General features: G+C 35.7%; 1 protein-coding gene across 3 annotated transcripts in view; it reads right to left on the bottom strand.

The window, feature by feature from the left end:
- Positions 1-15,257: 15,257 nt before the first annotated feature.
- MED18 (mediator complex subunit 18) overlaps positions 15,258-26,524 on the bottom strand; it is a 65,109-nt gene continuing 53,842 nt past the window's right edge. For all 3 annotated transcript variants that reach the window (XM_069820812.1, XM_069820811.1, XM_069820813.1), the window contains one exon: positions 15,258-15,519. In XM_069820812.1, coding sequence (XP_069676913.1) covers positions 15,334-15,519 — 186 coding nt within the window. In that variant the 3' untranslated portion in view covers positions 15,258-15,333. The remainder of the gene's footprint in view (positions 15,520-26,524) is intronic.

Here is a 26,524-nt window from a genome sequence, read left to right as displayed (position 1 = left end):
ATATTATACACATTCTGTAAGAATTAGCACAATAATTTTAGATTTTATCAACGCTTATACAAAAATCGTGTCCTTAGTTCGAGAAACGACGATTTTCCCAATTGGACGATTTACATAAATAAACCCATATTCCTCCGCATGCGTAAGTGAATCTTTTGATAAAATCGGTGCGTACAAGAGAAATTTAACATTTTTTTAAGAAATTAGAATAATCCGACGTGATTTGTAGTTTTTATTCATGTTTATATAGCTCAAAATCTCGCAGAAACTAAATTCTTAGAAAATTTTTGGATTGAGTGGAAAATCGAAACAAGTCATAGAATTCTATTCTATCACGCATATTAACCACTTTCTGAAACAAATAGCACAATCGGTTGGAATTGATAGGTTTTATTACCGTTTATATAAAAACCATGTTTTTAGCTCGAGAAACAAAGATTTTCCCAATTGGACGATTTACACAAACGCATATTTTTCCGCATGCGATCGTGAATCTTTTGATATAAATCGGAGCGTACACACGATTTTAACATTTTTTTTTTTAAATAAATTAAAGAAAAATCCGACGGGATTGTACTTTTATTCATGTTTGTATAGCCTAAAATCTCGCAAAAACTAAAATTTTAGAAAAATTTCAGTTTGAGAGCAAAATCTAAACAAGTGATAGAATACTGTTCCATCTCGCACATTAAACACTTTCTGAAAGAATTAGTACAATCTTTTGTAATTGATAGATTTTATTAACGTTTATACAAAAATCGTGTTTTTAGCTCGAGAAACGACGATTTCCCCAATTGGACGATTTACATAAACAAACCCATATTCCTCCGCATGCGAACGTGAATCTCTTGATATAAATCGGTGCGTACACACGAATTAACATTTTTTTTAAGAAATTAGAAAAATCCGACGGGATTTGTAGTTTTTATTCCTGTTTATATTGCGTAAAATCTCGCAAAAACTAAATTTTTAGAAAAATTTTGGTTTGAGCGGAAAATCGAAAAGAGTGATAGAATACTGTCCCATCACGCTAATTAAACACTTTCGTTTGGAATTTATAGATTTTATTAACGTCTATACAAAAATGTGTTTTTAGATCGAGAAACGACGATTTTAACAAATTGGACGTTTTACACAAACAAACCCATATTCTTCCGCATGCGAACATGAATCTTTTGATATAAATCGGTGCGTACACACGAATTTAACATTTTTTAAAGAAATTAGAAAAATCCGACGGGATTTGTACTTTTTATTCATGTTTATGTAGCTTAAAATCTCGTAAAACTAAATTTTTAGAAAAATTTTGGTTTGAGCGGAAAATCGAAACAAGTGATAGAATACTGTTCCATAACTCATATAATACACGTTCCTAAAGAATTAGCACAATCGTTTGTAATTGATAGATTTGATCAACATTTATACAAAAATCGTGTTTTTATCTCGAGAAACGATGATTTTCCCAATTGGACTATTTACACAAACATACCCACATTCCTCCGCATGCGAACGTGAATATTTTGGTAAAAATCGGTGCGTACACACAAATTTAACACTTTTTTAAGAAATTAAAAAATCCGACGGGATTTTATGTTTTTATTCATGTGTATATACCTTAAAATCTCGCAAAAACTAAATTTTTTTGAAAAATTTTGATATGAGCGAAAAATCGAAACGAGTGATAGAAAGCTACTCCATCACGCATATTAACCACTTTATGAAGGAATTAGCACAATCGGTTGGAAATTATAGATTTTATTAACGTTTATACAAAAATCGTGTTTTTAGCTCGAGAAACGACGATTTTCCCAATTGGACGATTTACACAAACAAACCCATATTCCTCCGCACGTGAACGTGAATCTTGGATAAAAATCGGTGGGTACACATGAATTTAACACTTTTTAAAAAAATTAGAATAATCCGACGGGATTTGTAGTTTTTATTCATGTTTATATAGCTTAAAATCTCGCAAAAACTAAATTTTTAGAAAAATTTTGGTTTGAGCGGAAAATCGAAACGAGTGATAGAGTACAGTATGTCTACTTATAACAGCTGTCTAGGTACCGGTACGATAAAAATGACCATTATAAGTAGTAATTAAATCTACAATGTAAAGTATACACTGTACAGTTTCTCAATCTTATATTTTTATCCAACTTGCATTATATCTCGCATGTTACGTTACAGTTCCGTCTTCTGCTATTTTTTTCTTCTTGATTGCTTTCATTTGGTTGTACCATAGGTTCAAGTTCGGTGACGACTCGAAACGCGAAATAGGGGAAAGAAACGAAGATTATGATGAAAAAGAGGAATCATAGTAATGTTAGCGAAATTAATACGATGTCCAATGCTTAATTGATTGAAAAGAAAACCTCGAAAAAGCCCCAAACAAGTAACTTGTCCATATCAGGATTTGAACTCGGGCCAGTTAGTTTCACGGTCAGACAAGCTGTTACTTCACAGTGGTAATATTTAGGCCTACAAGCTTTTTCGGTATTTTTACTCGGTTATTTACCGACCTAGGTATATCAACTACTAGGTTGTTTAGGGTCGATGTAATTGGATACAGCTTAATGGGGTAATTTTTGGATACACGGCATTCAGATATTTGTTAGTCATTTGTTTTCTTGCCCCATACTTCTTATTTCTACCACCGGACGCCCAAAAGAAGTCTTTTTATTTACCACCAAGGGCGCAAGAGGCATCCACCATAGTCAAATGAACGAATTTGTATTTCTTGTTCCAGGGAAATATTCGTCTTTTATGAAAACACTTATCTAATTTTTAGACGAATATTTTCCCTGGACCAAAATACAATATAAATGGAGTAAAAAGTTAATCAACACTTAGGTTTTAAGTCTACAACGTACTAATACAAAATAATTACCGGTACATTTAAAATAAATCGCTCTTTTAACCCTGGTGGACGCTCCTTGTGCCCTTGGAGGTGAAAGAGCATCTAAACGTTCCTTGCGCCTCTGCCGGTAGCAAAGAGAAAGATTGAAATGAGCAATGGGTATTCACACATTACCGCGAGATGGAATTGGAAAAGATGAGGCCAAGAATTTGCCATGTGGTTACCTAACATTGTCTTTACAGTTGTGGAAAACCTCGGCAAATACACTAGCCCAATTGGGAATCGAACCCATGTCTGAACGCTGCTCCACATTTGTTCACTATTGCTGATTTATGTTACAACTGCTGACTCAATTTTTTTAGCGGTCTCTCTATGGTCTTCTATCGTTGGATCTGTAGTTGTACAGTCTATATGAAATACTGTCACCACACTTCCAGTAGTATCAAGAATAAACAATTAAGTTATTTTGACATTATTATTCCATTTACAACATTAAAAATTTATAGTTATTTCCTTATTTGAAAGCATTAGTGTTTTGAATTAGTAAGTGTATCCTACAAGGGCTCCAACCATCCATCCTACAGCTCCATGTTTTTTCCTCTCTTCTACAGCTGACAGACCCCAAAGACTTACACTCCAGTCAGAGGCTTATTGTGCTTACCACTCCTGTCCTGTGAATGATACTTGTAGCCAAACAGCTGCGCTCTTGTACAGTACCCTGCATCATGAACTTAATCCAGGCTATGGTTTGATGATACGTGAATTAATGATGGAGAAATGAGTCCGAGGTCCAACACCGAAAGTTACCCAGCAATTCTGCTTCAATTGATTGAGGGAAAATACCCCAACCAGGACTTGAACTTGGGTCAGCTCGTTTTACAGTCAAACGTACTAACCGTTAATCCACAGTGGTGGATGTAGCTCAATGTTACAGTTCAGGCTTTCATTTCGCAAAATTAGAAGCTATTCCTGGCGGTAATTATGGTGGACAAGTTCGGAGGAAGTGGGCTATTCCTGGGGTTCTCCCGTTTCACTCACCATTATAAATTAAATTTCACCGATATTAACTATTCATTCTTATCTTCTATTCCTATAATTATAAAAAAAAAGTTTCAGTGTAAAATGTACAAGTTGTGGTGATGCCAGATGGAAAAGACCAGCCAGACTACTGCTGTTTTTTTTTTATATTCTCAACTCTGCATGGTGCCACATGAAGACGCTTATTTGACGATATTCTCTGGCATCTGGACATGTTCCAGGTGCCGGAAGATGAACGTCTTATAGTGACACCAGCTAGCATCCGATGGATAGTCATGGTATCAGTTTAAGGTTATCTAAGTGACGTTCTGCTGGCATTCATATGATGGTATGTGGTATCTAGCGACCAGTAGAAACCTGCGTAAGTCAAAATTACTGCATTTCCAAGGTTGAAAAGTCTCCCATAGGGTTATTAATCCATTTCATCCCTAAATTCTGGAGACTGTGTGTTTAAAAGGACCTACATGATGGTCTGCATCTTCAAGGATTTTCCTCTGTTCTCCATGTAACTTATATGCAATGCTCTTGTGTTCTATCCTCGAGTTTGACTAGAGTAATATTTTTGGTTGAAAAGATCGGAAAATTAGGCTTTTTGGGAGGAGGGTAGGGGGGTTCACTTCTTTTCATGAAAATCATAATTGAAGGGTACACAGGAATAATGAATAATGTCCATCAAAAATCGAAATTATAATAATGCCAACTGATAGTAGAAGGGGAGTACTTTAATGTGACTGCATTGGTTTTATGTAAGAAGAAAAATTGTCCTCAGTATTCTGCGTTAAAATTTCTGTATACTTTGGAAAAATGAACAATGTCACATCCACTCCAAGAAAGAATGAACCAGTGGCGGCAGGTGAGGCATTCTGGTAGTGGTGCCAAAAATGAAAAAAGGTTGCACGCAAATCATCCTAGTGAAAGGTGATAATCGCAGCTCACGTTCACATTATGTTAAATAAAACACATTCATTAAAGCAGCTATTTTACCAGGTGTGCAGTTAATAATGCTCCTAGTAACAGTTACAAGAACATTTCCGAAACTAACAACGAAATTTACAAATACAGATAATGCAAAACTTTCTCAGTACCATACTGTTAAGTCAAATACAAATAACTTTTATGACTAGTAAAATTACTGGCAAAAACACACGAAATAAACAATGATATATATATATATATATATATATATATATATATATATATATATATATATAATAAATGAACACGTCTGCACTTTATTTAAACAGACCGATGAATCCAAGGCAGCAGCCTGAATAACACATATGTTCATATCCTGCATAGATCTCATGTATTGTTAACAAAAGTATCAATATTAGCAACAGTGTACCGATATTTAGTTTCCGCAAAATGAAACAAATATTACACAAAATTAACAAACAGTGTTACATAATATGAAAAAAAAAAAAATCTTTCTAAAAAGAACCATGTCTGACAATCTCTGCATTCAGTATAGTTAAATGGATAATAATTTAGACATTCAAATCCAAGTTGTGTGCATTAGTTTAGAACTGGTAACATTACATTAAGATTTGGCGCGGAATTTTAACTTGTGTTTTTGTGCAAGTCTGCACTTGTCACGCGGATGCTTGTGTAAAGGGGGTTAAGTCAAATTGTAAGATATGTAAACTTTTCTCCTTTGGTAATGAAAACAAAACCCCTTTGTCACAAAATACGTAGGGTTGTAACTGCATCATGGATGAAAGCATGATTTAATCCCTTAACACAAGACAGAAGTAATCGTGGACAGTTCAAAACTTTACTTATCCCGTTTTAGCCAATTCATACTTAATCTCCTTTACACGAGCACCCACGGATTGTTCCCTGCCTAACGTTTCCAACAACCCTGCCATCTAGTGAAATTTCTGCATTACTGCACTCTAGCGGGCAAAATGTTAACTACTGAGTCAAATTGAATTCAGCTCAGTGTCTGCCATAAGAAACGCATATAAACTAGAATCAGTAGCCTTTTGTAAGTGTTATATGGACCCAGGCAGTGCCACACCAAAGTGGCTCCAATATTCGGAAAAACACTGCAAGATTGCATCCTGATCTGTGCGTGCGCTCGTTCAGATGAAATACGAATAAAATGTGTAGAAATAAACAATTACAACTCCTTTTTAGGGTATTATTTTTTGTTTCTTTCATTGGTGGTGCCACGACACACTGGCACTGCACCCAAAAGTCGCCCCTGGAATGAACAATGTCCATTTTAAACAGAGAACCCAATGTAGACATCTGTGACAATATTGATCATACAAATTGTTGGTTAGTTTATTTTTAGATATATCCAGGGTGCGAATTAAGATTTCTGATGAGGAGGATAGAATCCTAAATAGAGAATACCATACATAAAATATTATTATTCTCATTCGATACGGCTCAATACTTGGTCGCACTGAGTTGCTTGTCTTGCATCTTGATCATAATAATAATAATAATAATAATAATTATTATTATTATTATTATTATTATTATTATTATTATTATTATTATTATTATTATATTCATGAGCAGGCTTAAGACGAGATGTGTAATTCCTAAGTTATTGATTAGTGTTAGCTTGTCGGTGATAATAATACATCAATATTATTTTCTTTGCTTACTTTATATTTTATAAACTACATATACTCGTATTAAAACAAGTTATAGGGATAGAGGTTATTCCTGGCAGGGATGTTAATATGAATTTATGAGAGGGGGATAACTTTTCAACAAAGGGGGAAATCCCCCTCATCCTCCCCCCCCATTAATTTGCACCCTGGGTCATTAAGATTCATATTGTACAATAATAATATTATTTTATGATGTTTAGCTGTTATTCCATGTGACAAATTATATTAATTTTAAGTAGAACTTGTGAGCATTTACAAACAGCTGTACTACAGTATTTCAGTGTTCAGATATCTGTGGTAGCGTGTTGATTATTTCCACTATTATACTTTTATAGTACATATTGCAGTGTTTGTGGTTAGTGCTACTTGTTTTTAAAATGTCTGATGTTGTAGATGAATGATCCGGATCCATATCATATTCTTGAATTCAAAGAAGAGAAAAGTTACAGATGCATAAAAAATTTCGTGCTATGAGCCATATTATTGGAGAAGACTGTAAATGTTCTCGTTTTCAGAAAATAAGACAAAGTAGAAGTGATCTATTAAACATTTCAATTAATTAACATTATATGACACTCAAAATGCTCATCTTGCAGGACTAATTTCGGTACTTCCTGTGCAAAGAAGAAGATCCAGAAAAACAGAAGACAAAGCTGATTTTCATAATTTTTCTTACCAATATAAAGTGCGAATAAACAAAGATGGGCAAAATATTGATGTTCCCGTTTGCTATAAAGAATTTATTGCTCTACATGGAATAACAGGCAGACGTTTAGTCACTTTAAAAACGTCATTGGCTACTACTGGAAAAGCTCATAAAGAAACAAGAGGTAAACATCGAAACAGGCCTCACTAACTGAAAGGAGAGACTTTATCTATAATTCATCAGCACATTCAATCATTTAGGGGTCGGAAAGCCCACTACTCTCTTCACAATAGCCGAAGGTTGTATCTTCCAGAGGACTTGAATATTTCTAAGTTGCATAAGTTATACAGAAAAATTTCCTGTGAACCCGGTGTCTGACTAATTTTTGTCACTAAATACAACATCAAGGTTATTTTTTTCAAGAAAATATAATTATTGCTGTGTTAAGGTGTTACGTTTTTAAATTCATAATATTAATTAATGTTGTAAATAATGTCAAAACTGGGAGATTCGTATATTTTTAAACATAAAATTACATACTGGTACATTGTGTATAAAAACATTTGGTGTGTGTATGTATGACAAGTATTTCGCCGAAATGGTGAAACTCTTCTGCTGCTTCCCCTGCTCAGCTGACTTCTGTGGCGAATTACAGTAGATTATCATTCTTCCCATTACCATTCTTTCTTTTTCAAACCAATATCGTTAAAATCAATTTAGTAATTCAATGATCAATGTAATAAATTTTGTAAGTTTTTGGTGCTCAGAAAGGGATAATACGTCAATGAAAATTAGGATAAATTAACTACAACATGCTACAAAATTTCATTAATCAAGTAATTTCATCGATAATAATAATTAATTAAATTACTTGTCAACACATCACACTGTTTTCATAGTGCACCAATACTCTTTATCTAATAAATAAAAAAAAAGAAAAGAAAAGAAAAAGCGCGCGCGCGCACGCACGCACGCACGCACGCACGCGTGTTTTCATAGTGCACCAATACTCTTTATCTAATAAATAAAAGAAAAGAAAAAGCACGCACGCACGCACGCACGCACGCACGCACGCACGCACGCACGCACACACACACACACACACACACACACACACACAAGAACTAGATAATATTCCTGTCTGCTACATGAATACATTTGGTGACCTAGCACATTGATTTTTTATCTTAAATATATTTTTATCAGCAAAATCGTTCTCTTTCATGTCTTTTCAAATAGAAATCTATTTTATTCAGATGTGCCAAGATGAAGAAGCGACAGAGAGAAAAGGGGATTCCTTTAAAACTGTGTATTATGGGGAGTGCAGTGAATGTATTTTCTGGAAAATCTTGTTAGATGTGCTGAACTCTAATATAGTGGGTCAAAATCGGCAGATGTAATTTCTTTCTTATCCCAGATGGAATTCTTAACTTTAATATTCATACATAGAAAGAAAATGAACTACAAAAATATGTTAAGAAAATTTTGATGTGTCATGTTAGGATATTTATTCGTCAATCAACTTTACAATTGATAGTTATGGTGCATCATTACATTTCTGCTTTTCAAACCACCATCATTTTAAAATCTACATACATACCATCCCTGTTCATTGATAAATATTACTAACATTCATAGGCGGAGAGAGAACCCTTTCTTTGGGGGGGCAAGGCAAAACCATAGAACCCTGATACAACGAGATTATGTATGTATGTATTTATTCACACTGCAATGGGTATACACACGGTGGTAGTGGTAACTAATTACACTCAATAATGACAATAATAAACTTATTAATTAAAAATACAATTAATAATAATACTAATAATTAATACTAACAATAATTTATAATAATAATAATAACAACAACAACAACAACAGGGAATATCCTAAATTAAAGGAAACGATCACTTAAAATAACATTTGAAATAAATCTAATTTGTATCTTAAACCTAAGATCGAACTAAAACCCACGAGTATGATATGTTCATATCTGCACAAGTACCTTTCAACATTACACTCATTTCACTGTCAACTCACTTACTGCACTGGAACTATGACACATTTCACTGATTCTATCTTGATTTCACTAACACTTCAAAAACATTTCACTGTTCAAATACTTTGCACTGCCACTATAAACTATAAAGCTTCACTGACAGGAACACGTTTCACTTACACTACACACTTCACTGACACAACATAATTCTTCACTGATACAACACTTCAATAACAACATATCATTTACACCCTTTAAATACTGTGTATAATTACCGTCTATTAGTAAAGTCCTTAAGCCTATTTTTAAATACATTTTTGGTTGTTGGTAAAGCCTTTAGTAAGTCTGCAGGTAAAGCATTCCAGTCCCTGATAGTACGATTGAGAAAAGAAAACTTTCCAGTGTCCGTCCTCTGCCTTCTTTCCCTCAATTTATATGAATGGTCGTTCGTTGAAGAGTAATTTGGCGGCTGCAAACTATTTTTTATTTCTCTCCAGGCAGGCTCACCTCTGTATGTTTTGAACAGTGCGCACAATCGAATTTGCGTTCTCCTGTCTGTGAGTGTGTCCCATTTTAATGGTGAATTTTTCCGACAACACTTGAGAGCCCGTTTTTTAATCTTTTCCAGTGTCTTAATATGTTCTAATATGTAAGGATCCCAACATGCAGCACCATATTCCATTACTGGACGTACTAGTGATTTATATGCAATCTCTTTGGATTTATCAGAACCTTTTCTTAGTACCTTCATCACAAAGAGTAACGCTCTCCATGCTTTTCCCGCTGTGTCTGTAACGTGTTCCCCCCAGCCGAGATTACTGCTAAATGTTATTCCGAGGTATTTACATTTGTTAACTTCCGGAATGGTTTCACCCCCTAACGTATATGATGCGACTATTTTATTTCTTTTCCTTGTAAAGCTGATGGCTTTGCTCTTTCGAGAATTTATTTTCATTTTGTTGGCTATTGCCCAGTCGTTTATTCTATTGAGTTCATTCTGGAGAAGAGTAGTATCTTCATAACGTTTTATTTCCCTGTATACCATACAATCATCCGCGAATAAGCAAACCCTAGACAAGATATTAACTGGCAGATCATTTACAAAAGCCAAGAATAGAAGAGGCCCCAAGACACTCCCCTGCGGGATCCTGGAAGTAATTTCAATTGGGTTCGATAATTCCTCCCCTACCCGTACTTTCTGAGTGCGACAAGTTAAAAATTCCTTGATCCACTGAAGCACTCTGAAGTCAATCCCCGTTGATTGTAGTTTAACCAGCAATATATAGTGTGGAACTATATCGAATGCGCGTGAAAAGTCAATAATCACTGCATCTACTTGGCTACTGGAATCTATTCCATCTTCTAAATCCTGACATACAGTTACTAATTGACTCTCACATGAATAGCCCCCAATTATGGGGGACATCATTTATCTTCTTCCCCCATTATAGCTTGACCTTGGTACAGTTTATCAGAATATGATCATTCAATAAAGATATTGTAAAATGAAGTAAAAATGTAACAAAATATACAGACAATTTTTTTTCTTCTTATACGGAGAAGGGACCCGAAGGCTTCCACTGCAGCCTGAGGCTTATTGTGTTTACCACTCCTATTCTGTGAATGATTGGGAAGCCGAATGACCATGCTCTTGTACAAGTACAGTATGCCGCACTGTGAACTTAACCTGGGCTAATGGTATGGATGATGATATGTGAATTAATGATAGCAAAATGAGTCCAAGGTCCAACACCGAAAATTACCCAGCAATTCTGCTAATTGATTGAGGAAAAACCCCGGAAAACCCCCAACCAAGTAATTTGCCCCAACCATGATTTGAACCTGGACCCGCTCGTTTCATGGCCAAACATGCTAACCATTACTCCACAGCGGTGGACCAATTTTACATTTACTTTATCTGTTTATTTAAAAAAGCAAGGGGTCATATGAAATGTAAACTCTATTTTATTTAATCTCGTCTTTAAGTTTACACATTATACAGGAATCACTTTTCTTTTTTCTACATTGTTGTGCAGTATGTTATTCATATTTCTCCAAATGGCTGCTTGAACACCTATAGAGTTCAAACACATCGGTACAAGCTGTTACAAAAAAAAACATTACAATGCTTCCATTCCTCAAATGAGGTCTAGAAATTCTAATATGTTCAGAAATTTAAAATAAATATTACAATCCAGACACATGGTCCTCAATTTCAGCACAAAACCTTAATCATAAACAAAAGCAAGAAAAATCTTTTGAATTCAAAATTTTCTAATGTTAATAGAAAGAAAAAAAAGAGTTCGGCCAAGTTTGGGGGGGGGGCAGTGCCTCCTCCACCTATGCTAACATTCTATCTCTTTTCTTCACCATCATCTTGTCTTGTTCTTACCATCTATTTGTACCCCATTGTTTTGTGTTAATATATTCATTTATTATTTCCCGTTTAATTCAAATTCTTCTGTTCTAAATGCATTGCTGTCTACCCTTTCCTATCTCTCTCTCCTAACTAGACTATCTCCCTTCCTTTTCCCTCTTTCCTATTACATATTGCATATTCCTTTGATTAATTATTTGCAGTGTTACTACTACTATTATTATTATTTTATTTCCTCAATTCTCAAATCCACCTACTCATTTCTTTTTTCCCAGCTACTATCTCCTAAATATTTTGTACATATTTTCATTTTGTCTATTTTACAATACTTACATAATTTATTACTTCCATACTATTCTCTTCTATATTTATTTACATACTTACTTCTCCCTTTTCATTTCTACTCCCTAATTCCCTCTTTTATTGCGTCTTTCCTTATACTTATATCCAGAGTACTACTACACTTTTAATACACCTGCAGCACAATTCCCAGCTCCACAACAATGCTTCATATTAATTGACAATTCATTTAATTTCAATACTAATTTCTCTCTCTATAAACAATTCTATATAATTACTTTAGTTAATACCTGAGATTTTTGCACCTTTCAAGATGAATTTCCACCAAACATCAGTGCAGTTCTTAATATTTCTTTAGTTGTGCTGCCTGAAGCAACTTTAAGTATAGTGCATCTCATCATTACATTGCAGTACCGTACTGAATTAAATGATTATTATTCTCTATTACATTACATAGCTGGTAAACACTGCCCTTATTTACTGCTGAATTGTTGTACCTATTGCCCAGTGCTGTCAAGGTAATTTTTTTCCTTGACCATACACTCTATCCCATATTTTTCTCCCGTGGAATATGTTTTACCCTCTCTACCCTCCAGTCGTCATTTAATGGATGTTTTTATGTTAAAGAAGTAGGGAAATTGTTTTTCTTCACTTTTTAATTGTAACATAAGGTTGATTTAAAGAAGATCCTACAAAGCTCACCAGGGTCACCGACAGGATTTATGGGCCCCTGTGCAATATGTGCTCGGACTCCGTTGAAAAAAAAAAAGTTAAAAATGACAAGTTACCAATTATTCTGACCATAATAATTACTTGCAAAATAAATAAAAAAATAACCCCATACACAGATACGAATCTAAAAATATACACTTTTATTACATTGAAAAGTTTTAGCAAACTTTCATATTAGCACAATATATTACATTCATCACGCTTCTTTTTCAGTAGGCCCTACATAGTATGTTTTGTGATGAAACGTTCGTCTTTTCATTGTCGTTTCGTTTTCATAAAATACTATTCTTAAACATCTGTAATTTCTGACTTGCAGGCCACCATCAACAAACAACTCTCCTTGACTTCATTGATGCAAAATTATCAATTATATCATCAAAATTTAAAGACCTAGCAAGATCACTCTCCAGACTCAGGAGGCCAAGGTTACTCAGTCTTTCTTGGCACATTGTTACTCTGAATACATTTTTATTTCCTTCATTTTGTTTGAAGTTAGTGTGAAATTGAGTGTTGCTAGTGAAGGTGCAGAAAATGAACTAATCTCAAGCCCGTCTGTTCAGGTTGTCAAAAATGAAGACAGTTCATACTTAGAAGTGAATAGTGATGGTTGTGGCTGTTTAGAAAAAAATTCTGATAACAGTAGTATTGAATCAGAACAAGCAAACAATAATAAAAATGATGTGTTAATATGTGCAAGGGAAACAAATTTACACAAACCAGTTCCTAACTCTTGAGTCATGAGAAGTAACATGCGACCTTGGAAGACTAAAAAGTGGCAGACAAATTGTGTCATTGAATGTGTCGTTCGAAAAAGTACCCCCAACCTGCCTAGTAACCTTCTAAGTGACGGAACGATAGCCTTTACAGTATTATTTTCATAAATCAAGAATGAAGAATGTGTTCCCAGAGACTGGTTAGTGTGAAGTGAAACAAATCAGTCACTGCACTATTTTCCCTGATTTGTTTCACTCCACACTAGCCAGTCTCTGGGAACACATTCTCCATTCTTGAGTTCTAAAAATACTGTAATATTGTTTTTGGAAAGGCTCTTGTTTTCGAATAACACATTCAGTGACACAATTTGTCTGCTACTTTTTAGTTTTCCAAGGTCGCTCAACTTCAGACAAAGTTCTACTCCCTTTCTTAATATCTCCCAATTTTTCTGTCTCTCCTTGTGCTTCTCAGCTCCCGACTTATGCTTCTACTTGTCCACTGTCCACTGGTAACACTAATGAACAGAATTTAATAGAAAAACGACAACGAAAAGACGAAAGTTTCGTCACGAAACATACTATGTAGACCCTACTGAAAAGGAAACGTAATCCTCCGGCTTTGATTTGGGAGAGTCCACTAGCATATTGCGGTGGGCCGGCACGGGTTAGTAATTAAGAGGACAAGCCAATTGAACGTGTTCGATACAAGTGACGGAAACATATTTCAGGCAAATCCCGGAGCCCTCAGGTATCGTGTCGTTGATTGTTAATGTGGGAAATCAATATTCTATTATATAAAAGTTAAACATTTACACAATGAAGTGGTAATTTGTATTAATTCTACTATTGTTGGTTAATATGTCAGATTCATGTAACAAAAATATTCTTACAAAATTTTATAGTACTGGTATGTATCTGTGAATAATTATTCGTGATAATGAAAGTAATCAGACTCACTTAATCTGATGGCCCCTTACTGCTCACGGGCCCATATGCATTTATGCACTTGCCCCCTTTGCCCCCCCCCCCTTTCTCGGCGGCCCTGAACACAGCTATAGGTCTTAAATTCCACTTTAATACTGTAACTGTGAAATGTCTCACAAGATATATACGAAATGAAAATTGTAATTTTAAAAATTCCTGTACATTAGTAAGTTGACTTCTGACATGGTGTCCTTCATAATTGTCAAACTGAAGTACCAAATAACGTGAATGTTAACTTACTATTTATTGTTTAGCAAGCAATTTAAGTAAGAGTAAACAATGGTTTACATTTAACTGCATTTCTTGCATATCTAGCAGATAAGTAACTAAAAGAAATACTATTAAAATTGTCAGAAGTCAGCATTAAGTACAGATCTAATGACGCAAGGAATCAGTTCGTAATTCGTTCTAACCGAAATTCGTATTAACCGATAATACCTTCCATAAGAGATAATATATCCCTGCCAGGACAAATATTTCGACTATGTTAACGGAGTGTTACTGGTAAGCGAGTTCATGTTAACGAGGGTTTACTGTAATATTTCTACTCAAAATACAAGACATCATAGACAATGGTAAAAATACATTTTCATTTAATGATAATAGTATTCTACCATTCCTTAATACCTATCAGTAAAGAAAGAAAAGTATGTACCAATATTTCGCAGTTAGCAATGATCCTAAAATGATTCCTATGCAAATGTACTTTACAACCTCTACAGGAACACTATCTACACTGCATGATGTACTTCCTCTGCAGACTTGGTAATAAAATAAACTGAATGCAAAATGTGAGTACGAACAATGGCTGCAATTTAAAATAAAAAATTAATACTTTAGTACTTTAATTACTCCAAAATAATAAGAGGCACTGCAAACTTCTATTAAATTAGTACCGATTTAAGTAAATCTATATAATAAACTCGTATGTCTTTCAAATAAATGTCATGACCTTCCAAGAGAGATTTATACACTTCAGAAAATGGTAGCTGTTTTTATTTCAGAAGTACATGTGACAGTAAATTAATAATTATTCCATGAATGTCTCTCACAGCTATGGAACATGTTGTAATCTCTTGTAGTCCACTTTCTCGAGTTGAACCAGGGGACGCAGCTGCTCAGCAAAGTTCCGCATGTCCTCAGCAATGGCGTCTTGTCCACTAGGGGCTAATACACTCAGTTCCACCAAGTACGACTGGGACATGGGTTCCACACTTTCTGGAGGTTTTCCTTGCCCCATCTATAGAGAATGACACATTGTAAAATGTGGTGAGAAACAGCAGTTTATTATTCAAAATAGAAGAGAGAGGAGAAAGAGAAAATGTGGCTTGCAAGAATTGATTCGTAAAAGAAGTCATTGCTATCAAATCTTGCAAAAGCATATCATGGTCTACATTTCTGACACAAGTTTAAATTTCCTTCTTTCACAGCTGTTTCGTTACATCTTAACCCATTAACACTGAAATTATTATTTTTTTCCTAATTTTAATTTTGGCTACTTAATTTCTTGCCTAAAGGATGTCCGGAAATAAGAAAACTAGTTTTTATTATTTCTCATGTATACTTCGTGAGAATTTTTCCGTTGCCATATGGCAACGCTAGGCATCTCTGTGATCTTTTTTTAACAATTCTTTATTATGAACTTAATGATGGTTTTGTAAGCTTATAATGGCTGTAAAAAAATAGGTAGAACTTAAAAGTATAATAAATTATGAACCTGTAACACATATTTATTTTAAAGTCATCTATAGATTATACATTCATAATAATGATAAGAATATAACATCAGAATCAAATTAGCAGGAATGGAATGGAATGAAACAGTCAATGCATAAACCAACATTGCATTTTAAACATTGTGTTCTCACAATCGACTTGCATGTATTCCGAGCACATCTCTTTTTCTTCTCTTCTGTGTGTTGCACAAGATAGTCCTATCGATAGAATCTGATACCTGACTGTCTGGTGATGATGCTGGCAAAGCAGCTGGTCTTCCAGCTGTCTTCGGTAGCACTTAATACCTCCGCAGATACACATTAGCCACTTCTCTTCTGAAGTCCAATTGGGAAATTCTCTGATTGTGTGCTTTATTGTACAAGACCCCAATTGTTCTGCATGGCAACATTGAATAACCAGGTAATCAAAAGCCAGTACCATTTTTTCCCCCAGATGCCAATATGGTAGCAGATCAGATTCTGATCCATCTGATCGGTGCTGTCTATGCACGAATTGTACTTCGCTATCAATTTTGGTCTTGGAACCATTACATTTCGCTTTTGTTTTTGCGAAAACCTTTTCACTTGCGTAATTTCTTGGGTGCCGCAAGAGGTGGATATCATAGTAACAATTGTGTTATCCATCCATCGCACATACAGATGTCCGTCATTCATTTCCATAGCGGTCTCAAAATATCCTCGCTCTTTCTTTGAAAAACAATTTTTACTGGTCAGTGGACACTCTTTGAAAATTCGATTTTCACGAATGGTTCCAATTCCCATGGAATGTTAGACATGAAAAGAGATTTGCACCAGAGAACAAATTGTCTGTGTAAAAATTGAACTTCAGGTTCTTCTTTTTATCGGGAAGTTCATCAAGTAGTACAAGTAACGGACTACCAGCCTTGTTGAATACCTTTTCATAGTCCAGGTTAGATTTAGGTCCTTTTCCCTGGTTCAGTTCAAAATTGACCAAATAACTGTCCTTAGTATTTAGGCTCCACATTTTGTAGCCGGATTGAATGGGCTTACTGCAGATAAAATGCTTACAGCTGTGGCACCCGTAATATTTCACCATATTTTCATCATATGACAGGTGTTCTTCGGGTACAAAATTATCAATACATTTTTTTTTTTTCAATATTTCCATCAGAGAATGTATTTTCCAAGCTTTGTCATTTTTATCAATTTCATTGTTGTCTGCACAGTGTAAGAAACGACAGATTTGAAGAAACCTATCTCTTCGCATCGACTGAGATATAGCTGTATTTTTCATGTCATCATTAGTGTCCCAGTAACTTCACTTAGATGGCAAGGTATTGTAACCACTAACATATAAAATCGCAATGAAACACCGCATTTCATCTGCAGTTATCTTCGGATCTGTAAAATTTAGGAATAGTGCATACTTCTAGTTTCCTCAACTAAATATTCAATCAATTCACTGTCAATAAATTGCTCAAAAATTTTAATTATTGACATGTGTTCGTACATAGAATGATCTGAATTTGGAAATGTAGTTGGGTTTTCAATGTCGAAATCTGCTCCTTCTACCCATCAAACATTACAATTATTTAATTTCTCCTGTTCTCTCTCTGCCATCCAATTTACTGTATTTGTAGAGGTTGGAATTTGTCTTACTGCAGGTGATAGCTGAACACATTGTTGACCCGCAACAGACATTGTTATTGGTAGGTCTACCAATGAGTCACGGTAATTGATACCTATTCTCTCATTATTTGGAATCCTTATTTCTGCATTAGTCCATAACTGCCTGGATGATAGATTGTCGACTAGTCTGCGGAAATAAATAGAATTTAATATTACAGCCTTGGAAAAATCAGAATAAGCCTTAATTTTATGGGATAAATTGCAACTTACCCTCCCCCCTCTTCGTCTCCTGAATCCTAGTCTGTATCTACATTTGGTTCTGGAGGCTCAATAAATAAGTCGATATCCCCATCAGTGTTGACATTATAATTATATAATGTCCATTGCTTCAGTGAGAGAGAAGCCTTTTCTAAAAAGTAAAATATTGTAGCCTATATTGTAAATATCTAAATCAGACTATACAGGTGCCTAGTGTTGCCATATGGCAATGCTGAAGTAGAAAAGGGCTCCAGCAAGACCATACAGAGAGTCATATTCCATCATAATGAATAGTATCTGAAAGTTGTAGTTTCGATTTATTTGTTAGGTCATAAATAAAACAGCCATAATCAAGACTTGGTCGAATAAAAACATGGTAAATAAGTAAAACCGCTGTACAGTTTGCACCCCAGCGAGTATCTGACAGAAGATGTAAAATATTTAAAGATTTTTCACAATATCTTTTTAAATCTAGCATATGTGCCTTCCAGGTTAATTTATAATTAAATATAAGGCCCAAAAATCTCGCAATGTCTGTATACTGCAACTCTACTCCATTAATACGCAGCTCAGAATGTGGATGGAGTACATGATGGTTGTAGAAGTGGACACACTACATCTTCAAAGTAGAGAATTTGAAACCATTGTGAGGAACCCATTCAGATAACACACTGATGGCCAGTTGCAATTCTCGACTGATAGATGGAATATATTGAGAACTGTAGTATAAACTGAAGTCATCAACATATATAAGGAAACTCGCCCACTTATACAGTCTCCTATTCCTTTGATAGCAAAAAACAACAAGAACGTTTTTAACACAGAATCCCTGCCCTGCTAAATACCATTGTCTTGTAGATGTTCTCTAGAATATGGTGCCTCTTCGAATTCGGAAATACCACTATACCATGTGCTTCGCAATACATTTTGGGGACTGCCACAAAATCCTCAATTATGCATAGTTCCCAAGATTCCATAATGCCATGTGGTATCGTGAGCCTTTTCTAGACAAAACAAGACTGCCACAAGCTCTCCTTCTTGGGGAAAGCATCTCTAACAGCGGTCTCCAGCCGAACAAAATGGTCCACAGTTGATTTGTGCTTCCAAAAACCACAATGAATGTTAGACAATCAGCTTTCCAATTCGAGTACCCACATCAGATGTTTAGTTATCATTTTTTCCATAACCTTGCATACAAAGCTGGTGAGACAAACTGATCTGTAGCTTGCAAATAAAGATGGATCTTTTCCTACTTTCTGATTGTGATTACAGTGGCAGAATGGCATGTAGATAGAAAAATCAGATCCTGTTGTACATCGTCTGCAGAAAGAACTTTCCAGCTGGTGGTAGATTGTGAAGCATGCAGTTATGGATGTTGTCAGGCCCAGGGGAAGTGTCTAGTGATGCCTCCAACTCCTCGGTAGTGAACAGCGCATTGTAATATTTAGTTACATGATATAAAATTTAGATTTCTATTTTCCGCTGCCTGTTTAATTGTTAAAAATTTCAGGTCATAGTATACTATTTGCATATGCAAAAATATTAGCAAATATCTCAACAATTTCTATAGGACTGGTGGTCGTTACACTTCGTTCAAAAGACCTGGAATGATAGAACTAAGTTTCCCCATTATTCAATGATCATTTTTCCATATGATGTTACCTGAGACATTCTTTTCTAATGAAGTCACATAGTTTGCTCAGGACGTATTCTTATCATCACTAAGTGTGACAAGCTTTGGCTCGAAGATGTTTATACTGGGCAAAATCTCTTGAGTTGAATGGCACTCAAATTGGTGTAAGGTACATTTGCGTTTTCATATTGCATCTCTGCAGGCATCCATCCACCAAGGGAGAGAGAGATGTGTTTTGGCCTGCAGGACGACCAGGGAATAGATGATTCTACTGACTTGATCACCACATTTGAGAATTATTCTACAATAGAGTCCTGGAGTCCACACTATCAAGCCCGCAAGTTCCAAATGAAATGGATTCCAAAAATCTGATGCAGTCTGCCTTATTAATAACAAGGTTTGGAGTCCACACCTGTGGAGTAACGGTCAGCGCGTCTGGCTGCGAAACCAGGTGGCCCGGGTTCGAATCCCGGTCGGGTCAAGTTACCTGGTTGAGGTTTTTTCCGGGGTTTTCCCTCAACCCAATACGAGCAAATGCTGGGTAACTTTCGGTGCTGGACCCCGGACTCATTTCACCGGCATTATCACCTTCATATCATTCAGACGCTAAATAACCTAGATGTTGATACAGAGTCGTAAAATAACCCAATAAAAAAAAAACAAGGTTTGGAGAACGAATTTCCGCAGGACGTAAAACAGAGATACACATTTGAATAGCGTAGTGGTCACTACCTCTGATTATGTATAACAGATTGCTCAACTCCATGTTAAAAACGGTAGCATGTGGGAAATAACGGAAGCTATGCATCGCGTCGCCACAGTCAAGAAATGAACTTCCGATAACCTATGCTAAATGGCAGAGTACCTGGAAGCTACATAGAGTAATACTTTACGGCATTCAGATCTGCGAATTCCTTTCTCATTGTAATGTGAGGTTATGTTACAATGTGACTTTGATGTGTCGCGAAATTGTAGCATACAGAAGCCTGTTTTACCCAAATTTTTCAACACACATAGATGATATTTTGGTATATGGTTGATAAAATGTAATTTCCATTCAATACACAATCTGTCATCATTTGATTTACGATATCTAATTGTTTTATTTTCCTACTTTGTCAGTTCCCTCATATGATCTTACAAATCACTGTTAATCAAATGAAATACAATAGTTGTTTGTAACAACTCTTAGTAAGCAACCTCAATCCCTCCTGACTGCCTCCCTTACAAATTTCTTTCTCACTATCATCAAATTTCCTTTATACTTGTTCTTAAATTGGTAAAACTAGCACTGAGGTAGTTACGGTGATTTCTGAAGTGAAAATCGTTCAATTTATAAGGTTAATACAAAAACCATTTTTGTAGCCTCTCCTTATCCTAAATTGAAAATCTGAGTAACTTCATATCACGACAATCTGCAGTTAACATAATCACAGATGGACATTCTGAATAAATAGTTTGTTACAAAGACACCTTTGAGACAATACTAACACTTGAAGTTCTATATATAATTCATCTATAAGGGCTAAACCAGCGCTGAGGTAGTTTTCTTCGTACTCTGCTGACACATCTTGCATTTATATGAATCTGTGATAGGTTAGGTTTGGTTAGTTTAGGCTTTTGTTAGACCTTGGATATACGACCAACTGCATCTCAACAAAAAAAAAATCCCTTATAAATCGAACGATTTTCACTTCAGAAATCACCGGAACCATCTCAGAGGTAATTTCACCCAGGTAAGTACAGTGCGTTCGTAGCTCAGCCGTTCCGCTCTTATAAATAATAATTCCAGAAGAACAGAAAACCGTTGTCAGAATTGCACATCACATGTACAAGGGGCTAATACTACAGTTATATCAAATGGATAGATTGTGCTATTTTCAATGAATATATTCTTGACTGCTGAACTCCAAGGCTGCTGCGGAATGGTCTGGTCGAACTCCGAACCCACTATAGTTAGCAGTTAATCATTTCAAGGTCTTGTTATATTATTAAATAGCATCACACAATAGTGCCAAATTAAATGTTCCCAGTATTAAGATTACAGAGTGTAAATTTCACTTAGGACAGCTTTTGCTCTGGAAAATTAAAGGAAACAGTATATCAAACCAGTAACTCCGAAACAAAACATCTGAAAGTGGTTAAAAATTTTAATATTTCGTTCTTTCTTATTTAGTGGCATCAAAAGTATCAGATTTTTTGCAGAGCTAATATCAGAGACCCTCCTATTGGTGAATGTTTTGAATATTCTCATTATATTCTGGAAAACTACATTGGAACATCAACCTCCCCCCCCCCCCCCAAGAATTCTGGGGTGAAACACACAATTTCGAAATATACAAACTACAGACGTGGTAGAATGTTACCACAATGGTCTGCAGCAAGAATTTTGTAAGACATATCCAAATATCTACATGGTCATACAAATCTAGCTTTCAGGTAAACCTCCCTGTGAAGCAGACTTGAATAATTTCAAAGAAAAAATTGTTCCAGGGCCGGGTTTCGATCCCAGGACCTTTGGCCGAACACACCAACACTCTTACCAACTGAGATATCCAGGAACTTCACCCGACACTGTCTCAATTTTTCCCATTATGTCCACGTAACTCTAGTGGGCTAAGATGCCAGAAACCCACATCGAGTACACACAAACTCTGCGTGACTTGAAATTGTGGTTTCCTGCTAAGTACCTACAATAACGTACATATTATACAAATCTAGATTTACCTAAAAGCTAGATTTGTATTATATATATATATATATATATATATATATGTTACTGTAGGTACGTTAACAGAAAACCACAATTTCAAGTCACACTGAGTTGTGTGCACTCAATGTGGGTTTCTGGTGTCTTATCAGTCCACTCGAGTTATGTGGACATAAAGGGAAAAGTTGAGACGATGTCAGGTGAAGTTCCTGGGTAACTTAGTTGGTAAGAGCATTGGTGCATTCGGCCAAAGGTCCCAGGATCGATACCTGACCCCAGAACAATTTTTCCTTTGAAATTAATCTTCATATTCATATATGTATTAAAGTAAAAACATATACTACATGTATACATACACTACATAAATATATATACTTTATATTCCGAACTGATAAAGAGTGTTAAAAGTTGTGTAATCAAGAAGTATACAATGGTTGAGGAGCATGGGATATCATAGATTTAAATTTTCATTACTGAGTTATTGTACAATGAAATGGAAAATATTTATATGCAGAAATAAAAAAAATGAAGTGCGACAGACTGATGGCCGTTTTCTTTTGTGACACATTGTATTTCAACCTTTTGCATTTCTTAGCTAGTTCCTTGATCAGATCATTTTAATTGACAGAAAGTTGCTCATGTACAGACATGGAAATAAAATTTGGAGCTCGCTTATTGCATAAGTTTTGCTTACAACACACTGCACATCATCTATATATGCTACTTGTGGACAGTCCTGTGAAATTGTTGCCTACAGAAAGAGGAAAAGGAATTGGTTGTGTCACTGACTGAGAAGAAACAGCCTAATGAAGGATGCACTGGAAGGAAAGGTGAACAGAAGAGTTCGGGACAGAAGATATTAGATGATAGATGACGTTAAGATGGATTATATCGTTGGTGTTCGTGCAAAACGTCATATATCAAAAAATTGAAATTTTTTTTCTCCTCTAGACATGCATTATTTTGGTGCTCGCATGTAATTGCAAAATATCACAAGTTTCTGACCAATAGGAGCCGAGTAATTCAGTATTCATAAAACGTCATATGTTCTTTGTCTGTTCAGTAGTTCTTGCAAATTGTCTCACGTTAAACCAAATACTCTACAATGATAATACCGGAAAGTTCACGGTAAAAGTGGCGAATGACTCACCAGTGCTATCTAGTGGCAGGGATTGTAGGCAGCGAGGATGACGTGAAGAATAGCGCGATGAACTGTGATATGAGTTTTGTTCTTCAACAAACACATGATGTCGTAAGGATTATTCTCATTATAGTTGTACACAATGTCAGTTAAATGTGGAAACGTTTGTTCTATGTGTTGTAAAAACTATTCCTAGCAAAATAATGCTAGATCTTTCTTCAGATTTCCAAAAGATAGAGATTGGGAGTAGTCATGTAAACACCAGTAAAATATTACCGTCAAACCGTCTAGAGTCGACTGCTTTTTTTCGTACTTTTAACGCTACTTCACAGACAAAGCAATCTACTGTTTCACTGAAAATGGTATGTTATAGCACACAACTCAGAGATTTTTTTTTTGTTATTTTCATTATTTTCAGTCACTGAGGAAAACAAATTTTAAACGCCGGTTGACTCAACCCTGTACATGGTGTTAAGTCGACCACCACATTAAAAATACATGTAAATGAACGTGTGCTCTCATTCCGGTCGATATCGACCTCCTTTTGGATGCTTTTATTGTTATTTTCTTTATTATTTTTTATTTTTAAGTTATTTGGTATAGGAAAATGCGAACTTTAATTCAGTTATTTTAATGTGCATACATTAAATAGGTTAAGGCTCATAAATTTAATAGAAAATATTTAATTAATTAGCAGAATAAAATTACGTGTAACTACACACAACATTATCACATTATTAATGTACTAATTAATAAAATAGACCTGAAAAATACAGAAAATACTGTTTCCATCTCCTAATTAATATCATAACCCTGAAAATCAACACCAAATTTTAAGAATCCCTTTTTCTCCATAGGAACAGGAGCACTTAGTTTCCTTTCTACCTGAACATAGTCAATAAGACTCACATCCTCCACCTCAGGATATTTGAACTGGAATCCACCCCAATTTCTAACAAAACGAAGTTCAAGTCCTTCTCCTGGAACCAGTTCCTCAATGCAACCGACATAAAATTTAATTGTATTTTTAGTTGGGAACTTCACTAAAAGCCGATCCCCCAGTTTAGGGTCATCGAAATTTTCATTATCATTGTTATCTTCCTCTTCAACCCACTCATCTGATGAATCCTTAGTGGAATGTCGTCCGTCTTCATCACTATCACTGGACTCCTGGTACCGTATCCTCTCTGTTTTCTTTTCTTGGTGGTTTTCTTGGCTTCTCTTTTTCTGGTCTCCTCAGTTGAGACAGGATGAGAGATTTCTTCATTTGACTGAGATGTTCCGCCTTCAGTAAGCCTACTGATACTCGCAATACTTTTTCCTGATTCAATTTCAATTTTCCTTTTCCTTTTCTTGAAGCCAATTATTTTTCATATCTCATGCCCTGGAGCACTTTGATGACTGCTTCTCCCACCAATGCCTGTGTGGACTATTCTAGAGACTCTGTCAAACCAGATTGTGGTAGTTTATTAAGGACTCTTTGTGGCTCGAATGGATAAATTCCACAGGTCTGCATGGTCGACTCTGTACTGGAATACAACTTCAACTTCTGACATCTCTCAATAATATGGAAAAATATTTTTTGTTGTAAGCTTAAAATTATGATTACAGAAATACAGTTATTTTGTATTGCATTACAGTTAAACAAGGCTAAATTGTTAAAAGTTAGACAGAGTACTTTTTTGTTACTATTTTTGCTATTGGCAACAATGAATTTTACATAATTAAGGACGCACAATACGTTTGGTACTACCTTGCGAGATTGAAAGGGGAAGTGTTATCAGTCAGCTGGAAGCAAGCAGTGGCGGCTAGTAGGCAATTCTATTCGAATAAACACGTGAAATTAGAAAGTGTACACAGTGGTCGAATCTAGACCCCCAGGTCGACTCTAGACGGTTCCACGGTACTTTTCTGTTGCAAGATTATTGTTGTTGTTTTACTACTACTACTGCTTCTACTACTGGTATTACAATTATTTGCTTTTGCCTTTTAGGTGTACTGTGCTCATATAGGTAAATAAACGCAGACAGACGTTGGTTAGTGAGGTTTAATAGAGCGCGTCAGCTACTATCGCTATTTGCGTCCTTATCTAAAATTATTTTAAAAACAAAACACAAACAATATCATAAGCAAAATACGAGCACTAACAAATGCTGTCAACAGTTCTAGACGAAACGTTTAAAACTAGAGGGACAGAATATCTGTACGAAAATCACAGAATATATTCAGATCATTTTTGATTATCGGACTTCAATAACCATAATTCGAAACATTAAGAGTAAGTAAAAATAGGGTGTAATAAATTGGAAAAGAGTACCGAAGTTTCAAATCAGTTGTAGGACTGTTAATGTTTAATACTCTGTTTTTAATAACAGACTGAAGATAACAGCTATTCCTTCACACAATTTAACAGCTCCTTCTTCCGAAAATATGAGTCAAAATCAAAGCACAATGAAAGAACAGCGAGGGTCCCAAATAAACATATTAGATCTTGCATTGAGGAAGCTACAGGTTTTCTGATATCAGACAGAAACAACAGACAATACTCCTCCATCGTGTAATTAGATACTGCTGTTGTGATTCCTTCATTATACTCCTTGCAAGCCTGCCTCGACTTTTCTTTATTCTCTAGTTTCGCCCACCACATGGCAAATCTTAGAGAGCAGATGGTCATCTCCCCCTGCCTTCCATCCTCGGTGCCCTTGTTAAGGGGAATACGGTTGGCCAACCAGGCAGTAGAAACACTTTACTCCCAACGACCGGCTACTTTGCCTTACCGATATTGCATCACTCACCCTGCCAGTGCACCCCACCCAAGTAGTTCACTTTAAATTCCGCAAGAGGGCAGTCAGACGAGACACGCATCGTAAGTGGGGGAATTGCCTCCTCCCCATTGGTCCACGCCAATGTGACGTCACTAGTCACGTGACGGGTGGGGGAACCAGCCTACCCATGCCTTTATAAGCGTGTGTTCAATGCGCTAGAAGGCAGAGTGTCTCTCAACTTCAAACCAACCACTTCTCTTCTCCTCTAAGCACTCCACTCTCTCACCTTCTCTTCCCACATTCACCCCAGCTTGGTTAACCCTAGTCCTTCCTTCAAACCCCCTGCAGTGGTCGGAGTCGCGGGCCATGTTTAGCGAGCTCGATAACTGCATCCCAGCTCTTCATCGGTCAG

This window comes from Periplaneta americana, chromosome 3 (genome assembly GCF_040183065.1).
Source record: "Periplaneta americana isolate PAMFEO1 chromosome 3, P.americana_PAMFEO1_priV1, whole genome shotgun sequence".
Classification (NCBI taxonomy): domain Eukaryota; kingdom Metazoa; phylum Arthropoda; class Insecta; order Blattodea; family Blattidae; genus Periplaneta; species Periplaneta americana.
This window is presented reverse-complemented; position numbering and strand designations above follow the sequence as displayed.